The sequence below is a fragment of the Lotus japonicus genome, chromosome 2, assembly GCF_012489685.1.
Source record: "Lotus japonicus ecotype B-129 chromosome 2, LjGifu_v1.2".
In the NCBI taxonomy this organism is placed as follows: domain Eukaryota; kingdom Viridiplantae; phylum Streptophyta; class Magnoliopsida; order Fabales; family Fabaceae; genus Lotus; species Lotus japonicus.
The window spans coordinates 93437361-93445939 of NC_080042.1; the positions used below are offsets into that span (position 1 = coordinate 93437361).

General features: G+C 35.3%; 1 protein-coding gene across 1 annotated transcript; it reads right to left on the bottom strand.

Annotated features, from left to right (window-relative positions):
* Positions 1–3797: 3797 nt before the first annotated feature.
* On the bottom strand, positions 3798–7981 carry LOC130741216 (V-type proton ATPase subunit E-like). The gene is made up of 6 exons (XM_057594049.1): positions 7705–7981; positions 7420–7520; positions 6378–6534; positions 5669–5865; positions 5321–5420; positions 3798–4184 (listed from the first exon to the last, which is right to left on the bottom strand). Exons 1-6 carry the CDS (start codon positions 7804–7806, stop codon positions 4149–4151), a joined length of 693 nt encoding a protein of 230 aa, XP_057450032.1. The 5' UTR covers positions 7807–7981; the 3' UTR covers positions 3798–4148.
* Positions 7982–8579: the final 598 nt, after the last annotated feature.

An 8579-nucleotide genomic window follows, 5' to 3' on the forward strand; every position in this document is an offset into this window, starting at 1 on the left:
CATAAAAGAAATTAAATTAAACAATTATGAATAAGGAATTTTACCAGATATTTGCACCTGAATTATACCAAATACGACTCGGGGGAGCAAAACATAAACAAAGGGCCAATCTTCTTTTTCCATCTTTTTATATGAAAGGGAAGTTATTCATATTCTTCTTGTCTAGGATATGAGTCCTCATACTACCAATTAGTTCTCTGGATCATGAGAACAGTTGCGACTTGAAGATATATATAGTTTAAAACAAAAAGAAGAAGTGAGGTGCTCAGCGAAAAAAGAAAAGAAATTAAAGGAATACATAATCCTGAACCCTATGATATTTCGAATTTTAATAGCGATAGGAAGTTAGATATGTTACGACTAGAGGCAGGGCCAGTCCTGACATTTTGGAGGCCCTGGGCAAATAATAAAAATGGACCCTTAATAATTTTTTTAAGGAACATTATCTATTTAAATTATTTAGTAAAGTAGGGTAGTTTTTTGAGAAAAGGCAACGGACGTGTGCTCCAGTCAAAAAACCGTGGCCAAAAATCTAAAAAGGCAACGGTTTCTAAGCTGTTGCATAAAAACTTTAGGCCACACTTTAGGAAGCAACTCAAGACAAAGCTGGAGAGTGGAGAATCAGGCTATAAGGTGCATCTTCTTCGGTTATGATCAGCAGAAGAAAAGACAACAGTTTCAAAGCTGTTGCATAAAAACTTTAGGCCACACTTTAGAAACCGTAGCCTTTGAGAATTTTTTTTTGAGGCCCCTTCATTTTGGAGGCCTTGGGCTGTGGGCCTGCTTGCACAGGCCCAGGGCCGGCCCTGACTAGAGGCTTCATGGTTCAACTCATCGTTAGCTTACTAACATAAGATACAATTTATAACCCAAGCAGAAGAAGCCTACTCGATTTAACGACTGAAGATGACTTGAGCCGAGTCCATAAATCTAAATCACACTCATGCAAAGAAGGCTCTTGGAGAATATTTTTGTGAAAGGATCCCTCCAGCTCATTACAAATATTTACATGAGAAGAGTTATGAATGTTGTACTTGACAAAGAAGATATATAAGCCACTACCAAAGAGTCCATTTTGGTGGTCTAGCGAGGTACAATCAAAGATCCCTCGCGTCCTATGTTCAGTCCGTTAGGGAATGTTACAATTACACGCCTACACGATGGTGACTGACAATTAATATCACTCTATGAATAGTGCATGACTCTATTGTTCAAGCACGCACAATTTACCTTAACTCTTATATGTAAAACAATCTGACTTGGGAGTCGAAGTGCCTTTGCAAGTGTCTATGAGTGCCCCTAGCTTGGTCACGTAGGATGATGAAGGACCACCAACTCGTAAAGGAAGATCCATCAGCTTGACAACGGAGGCTAAAAGACTATCCAAGTATCTATCAACTTGAAGACAAAGGACGACTGACATTCCACGAGTCTGGCGACAGAGGACGGCAAACATTTTACAAGCCTAGCGAGGGAACATACCACCCAACTTTCAGCAGAGCTAAGCTAAGATGACACAAACACCACCTCTTTATTGTTCGGGCCTATATCAAGCCTGGCGAGGAGAGACGATGTGACATACCACCCAACTATTCGGCAGAGCTGAGCTAAGATGACACCAACACCATCTCTTTATTGTTTGAATATCCCTGACATTGTCTTGAATAATTAACGTCATTTGTGGGAATTGATAAATCTTTTTTTCATTTTCTCTTTCTCATACTGACTACTATATAAATAGTTGGGCCCTCGCGAGCCTAATTTATAGTTTAGTTAAGAAATTTAGACTAGATCTCTCGTTATAAAAGAAATTTGATTTTGTCATTCATACATCTGGTAAGGTCATTGGAGTCTATTTTTCCCGAGGATGATCAAAATTGATATATTTTCCAAACATTATAAATTATATTCAAATTTTACTTCGAAGGACAATATTCAAATTTTACCTATTATACAAAGATCAGAAATTAAGTTAACAAAAAAAAGTAAATATGAATAGAAAGCGAGTAAAATTAACATATTAGAAAAAAAATGTGTGGTGAATATATCATGAGCCATGAAACAGAAAATCGAATATTATATTTAGTTTGTAATTATGTATGAGTTGAATATACCTTTGCATCACGTCCACCTTTATGTCAATTGATCATCATCCGATGCTTTTATCACGAGTATTCATTTTCATGTATAGTCATAGACATTGATGCTGTGTACTAATTTAAGACATAGAATTTCTTAACACAATTTACAGATTTACACTCTGTTTGGATGAAGTTAATTTAGAATGATGGAAATTTGTAGAAAGAAAAATGAGTAAAGAATGAACAGTGTCATGTCAGTTTTCCTTCTACTGATGCAAAGAATAATCGTAATTAACTAATTATATTAAATTTGATATAATACAAAATCGCAGTTATATTAAATTTGATATAATAATAATCGTAATTATATTTAATTTTATATAATAATAATCTGTTGTAATAACTTTTTACTGCTCCAACTCAGTACACTGTTTCACTGTAATTTAGTACTATACTGTTTCATCTTTCTGTTCACTACAGAAATCGAGGTCTTACCATGATGGGAGAAAGAAAAAAGGAAAAAAGCTGGATGCTAAATGGGGAAGAAGGAGAACGAGAGGTCTGGTACAAATGCAGCAGCAGCAAGTTCTTATGGCCATCTCATTTCAATTTGTCAAATCACAGCTTTTCTGCTCACCTGTCTATCCATCTGTCCAATCCCTCCCTGCATAGTGCATACCCCCTCATCTCCTTTCAGAATAATTCAGATCCCACAGCCTGTTGCTTTTATTATTTTTCACTGGGACATTATTAAGGATATGAGGTAAGAAAAGAATCAGTAGAATCAAAATTGAAAAAAAATATGTACATTTATCTTTTTTTAATTAACAACATAAAAGGATTTTTTCTTGCTAACCACAATTGTCAATCAATTAACTATTTCTAAAATTTAAGTCATTATTTCCCATTCACCAAAAAAAGTTTAACTCATTAAGTAAGATTCACATGAATAATTTTATTTTATTATTTCTAACAAGACCACATTTTTAAGGAAAAATATTCAAAGGACCATTAGGGTGTTTAGAGACCCAAATAAATAAAAGAAGAAAATAGAGAGGTAATATAATATATATGATGTGATATTATAAAAATAAGTGTTTAAATGAAAATGGTGCGTTTGATATGTGTCTATTATATTGCTGATGGTTTAATTCACCAAAAATTAAGTAGATAACTATAATTTTCATGTCGTAAAATAATTATCATGTCGTCTTCTGTGAGTCGTTATGAATGTGTTAAACTCTAATGTAGAACTGGCAGAATTATAGATAGTGCAGTAGCTACCACTTTAGCAATTAGCACTCGAAAATTTCCCAAAGCAACAAATCATTAGTAGAGTATTAACGAACAGTTTTCTTGATCCACCACACGCACTTTAGGCCCAAAACTTATCTGCACAGATAAGCTTAGTTGGGCGGGTGAAAAACACTAATGTGCTAAAAGTAATCCCCAGTTTTTAAGCTTTAAATAACAAGTTGCTCTGCCTATGCACAGCTGCTAAACAAATTTACAGGCAGATTGGGAAATCCATTGGAGTAAAAAAATAGTTGAATTAAAAAAAGTAAAATGATGTGATAATATATAGAACTATAAAATTTGATTCAGCAAACCAAATGCGAGAGCAAAAAAGAAGTGCAGAATGTAATCTCGGTAGTTTAACCCACCTACAAGAAATTTATGATGAATAGAGATATATTAAGCTTAATCCATAGCAAATTTCACTAATTCTTCATGAGCTTTATTTATTTGCACGATGAACACCAGAAGATAACAGTTGTTGTTCTACCACAACGCAACAGCAATGTCCAATATATCTGCCACTTAAATACCAAAGAAGCTAAAGACATCAACAAATTGTAGCGAGCACTTATTATAACTATAACTTCTACGACATCGCATGCCCTAACAAATACGATGTGAAGCGAATGCCACAAAAAATTGAAGTAACAAAAGGATAACAATACTGAGATTACAGGAGCAATGGCACGACATATCTTCCGGTCATAGACAATCTCTGCAGAAAAATATAAATATTCTAGGGGCAAGGAAACAATACAACCAAAGACTTCAAACAGCAACTTGTCCAAAGAGCTGCTTGCGGATCTGCAGTAACGAACAACCCTATAATTTAGTCACGTTCTACATGCTTAACCAATTTTTCTTTTGGGGTGGGATCTAAGCTATTAATAATTGCTGAGATGAAATTACTGAAAATTAAAATATCAACTAAATACACTACTGACACATACTTACAGAATAGTTCCAAAACTAAGTTGAGAAAAATGACACTAAAATGTCCACCAGATTTTGCAGTTTACAAAATCAGTAAGATAAAGAAAGTTGACCAATAATGGTAATGTCAGGCCTCTATTTAGAAAGGAGATGCGTAGTGTATGTCATAATCAGCGACAAGGATATTTGATATACTTTTAACATGTTTGGATCAGCTTCTCTTCTCTTAGAATCAATTCTAGCATTCAAAAGCTACTCACAAAAGCTTTTCCCCATAATTGATTTTAATTTTAGAATTATTTGTAGAAGAATTGTCAAATATACACAAAGTCTTGTTTGGAATAAAGCGCAGGCATTACCCAAGAAGAATAAAGCGCAGGCATTTCAGAGTTTTGTTTGAAGAACTCCGTCTCTTTTCCTTGTTCAACAGCAAACCTTAATCCTAATATACCTCCCAGTCCCTTTTATAGACCCTTATTCCATTTGCATTTTCCAGTTGTCCCTCACAGTGTGTATAATAGGCCCCGTTTGGAAGAGCTTATTTGAGCTTATGTGATAGCATAAGCTCTAATGCCAGTGTTTGGGAGAGCTTATGCAAACAGCTTATGGCCTACCATAAGCTGTTTTGAGCTTATTTCCATAAGCTATTCAGGATAGCTTATGAAAAAGGGCTTATGCTTACTTATTTTCAATTCATTTCAATAAAAAATTTAAAATAGCTTATGAATAAGCGCTTATGTCATAAGCGCTTATGGTGATAATCGCTTAATTAAGTTGTGTTTCCAAACGGGGCCATAGTACATCTAAAGTATTTTATTTGAATATCAAAGTCCTGTATTTCATAACATTGACCATTATAAAAGAAGAATAATGACTTTGACCAAAACTAACTTTCTAGTTTAAATCTCAACACAAAAAAATTAAGCAGCATAAATATGAAACAACAAAGAGCAGGACAATGCAAGGTGCTAGTGAACTAAAAAGTCTATTACAGAGCAAAAATTTACCTCTGGAAGTTTTTTACGAAACACAACATCCAAACGGGCATCAAGTGTATTTTCACACACAATCTTTCCATCTCGAGAAGCCAACACCACCCCTCCAGAGCTGAAAAAATAACAATATATAATCAAGTATGTTGAAACTGAATCCTCAATATCAGAGTGGCTAGAAAGTAAATACTATTAGACATGAGAGCATGGGTAAGAATTAGAAGCGAGGCCCTGACTAACAGAGCCAGAAATTCCTAGCCCCTTCCCCAAAATCCCACATAGTAGATAGTTTTAACTTTTAAGCATTAGCAGGTAGCTGAAAACAGTCAGTTAGTCAGGACTAAATTATAAAATTAACAATACCAGTATGGCTCATGAGACTCATAATGACTGGGGGCAGATGGAAGATAGATGTTGTGGTCAACAATTATCTCTGGCTGATTAACATTTGCCTTGCCAGCATACTCCTCTGCAGCAGAATCCAACACAGCCTCTACCAACTGCAGGTCATCTTTCCGGCATCGCAACAAGACAGCAGGCTCTTTGAGCCTCAGCAAACCCTGCCAAATACAATACTTATATTATTTTCTAAGACACATACACATTGTAAGTAGTTCATAAAACAAGATCAGATTTGTCTGGTCTTTTCTTTATTTATTTCTTTTTGTACGTTTGTGTGGAGCTGTGAATTGTCAAATACAATCCTTATTTTCTATTCCAAGACTTCAGAAAAATGGGATGAGATGAGAAGGGACTGGACCCATGGCATCAACTGCACCATGGCCAGGACTTCGGGTAGTGCCATGAGAGCAACTAGTTATGATTTGAAACAATACCATCTGTGTTACCAGATACTTACAAAAAACTTCTCAGGAACTTAATAGTTATCCATAGTTTCATACAATATCACAATCACAAATTATACAGAATTAGGCATGATAACAAAAAAATAACAACTAATATTGACTGCCTACATGCATGTTACTACTCAAACATAAAAAATGTGAGAAATAATCTTTCCAAGATACGTAGAAAAATTCCGAGTAGAGTACAACATGAAACTTTATCTGACCTGAACAATGAGATCTTTTAAAAGGTTTTTGTACACATGATGATCACGGCCCGCATTCAAAAGTTCCTTGGTTGCAGATTCTTTCATTTTATTAACCACATCATCTTGAGCTTGCAGAACTTTAATCCGAGAAGCATTCAACTGCATAGAGTACTCACTGCAAACATACAATTGTGACGTGAAATTCAAACTATCAGAACTACCACCATTTTTTCAAGTAAGGAAAATGAAAATACTAGTCATTTGACTGCAAGAAACAAATCAAGCCTCCATTGAGCCATCAAATTCACTTATTAATAAATAAAAAAAGGATTTTCACCATTTATAATAATATTACTTTTTTGAATGATAAATCATAAATCATAATATTATCATAGTTCTTAAAGATAAGGCATGACAACATCCTTCTCAAGTAGGTCCCTTAGTTATACAATAGAATATGCAATACAATAGAGGATCGACAACTTTGCAACCTTGCTTAACTAAATAGTCCGCAATAGTGTTGGTTTCCCTATAAGCATGTTTAACTCCCAAGCAATTCACACCTCTCCTAATAATGAATCAATTTGATTCAACTCATTGAGCAACTTTCACGATCTCATGTTTTGAATTTACCCAACCCACCGCAAGAGTAGATTCACTCTCCATGATGATGTTTTGTAAACAGTTCATAATAATACTTTGGCAATAACGTCGATTGTAAGTAATTCAACAATCACCATACATGACATATCCCAACAGTTTTCAAATGAATTGTAAATAATACGGCTAATTAAGTTTTGCGCTATACGAAAAGTACCAAAGGGATCCAATAACCTTGGACAATAAATCAAGCTTTACTAGTAATAACAACCATTGTTAATCTTTCTTCACTAATCAATACCTATATGAATGCATAAAATTGAGAATAACAGTGAGAAATCATCACTCTCAACTATTTGCGCATGGTAAAACTATCAAATAGACATGTGAATATTTCGAATTTACTGGTGGAAGAAAAATTAAATATATAGAAGACATAAGAGTGAGCAAGAGTAGTTACATCTTTTTGCGAACATCAACTTGCTTCTCCTTGCGCTCGTACTCTTGGCGGATCTTCTTCTTGTCGACTTCAACCAACTGCAACTTCTCGATGTTGAATTCCTACACGAAAACAGTGAACAAAAAGTATCAAATCGATGAAGAATCAACCAAAACAAACGTGATTATGTAAGAATCAATGATGATCTGAACTAAAAAGCGGTTTGAATGAGGAAATTGAGAGGTTGATCGGGATGGAGAAGTGGAAGTGGAAGAAAATTGAGAGGAGTGAAAAGTGGTACGGTACTTCTTCGGCGGAGACAGAGATCTCGTTGGCTTTCTCTTCGGCTTCCTGGCGGATGAACCTGACCATCTGCTGGATTTGCTGGGAGACATCTGTGTCGTTCATTTTGACGGTGGCTTCGGAATCGGAGAAGATCGAGGAAGGAGGAAGGGAAGCGAAACTGCTTCCGCGGAGGTGATATGATTATGAGATGAGAGCGAGGCCTTCGTCGATGGCGGTTTGTGTGGATGAGAATTGAGAAATATGAGATCACAGGATACCACCTTTTTATTATGCACCTTCCACACGATAGCCTAATGAATATACCCTCATCTTTTTAACCTTTTCAAAAAATCGGGGATTGTATAAACTGTTAAATCAATGTAAACAGCAAAAGAAAAAGGGGTAATTTCCTGTAAAAAAAGAAAGGGGTAAATGGTCACTTTGGTCCTCGAAAGTGTCCACCGACTTCACATTCGTCCCTGAATGAATTTTATTCATCTCGCAGTCCTTAAATGTGGCAAACGTCATTCATATTAGTCCTTTCGTTAAAAAAAACTTAACAGACGTTACCAATTTCCTTTTTTTAAGCTGAAAAATTATTAAATTAAATTGAAATAACAAATTAACTAAAAGCTAAATTAAATAAAACACAAAAAATCTTAACTACCAGCCATCACCATCGTTCTTCATCTTCTTCATCATCTTCACCAATCCTTCCATCACAACCCAATCCCCCACTGCAAAGTCCATCCCTCACCCCCACCGAAACCCATTTCTCTCTACCTTAATGAGATTTCCGAACCCACAGATCTGAGTAGAGATTTCCAAACCCATTGAAAAGCTTCAATCTTTTCCTCTTTTGGTTTGAAGTTCCAATCAAACCTTTTTCCTCACCA

What these genes read in the sequence shown, in the direction of transcription:
- LOC130741216 (XM_057594049.1), bottom strand. Translation starts at nt 7,806, where the DNA reads ATGAACGACACAGATGTCTCCCAGCAAATCCAGCAGATGGTCAGGTTC. An exon ending in GTTGATGTTCGCAAAAAGAT is followed by an intron (nt 6,535 to 7,419) that starts GTAACTACTCTT and finishes GTATGTTTGCAG; the next exon opens with TGAGTACTCTATGCAGTTGA. An exon ending in GAGTCTCATGAGCCATACTG is followed by an intron (nt 5,421 to 5,668) that starts GTATTGTTAATT and finishes TTATTTTTTCAG; the next exon opens with CTCTGGAGGGGTGGTGTTGG.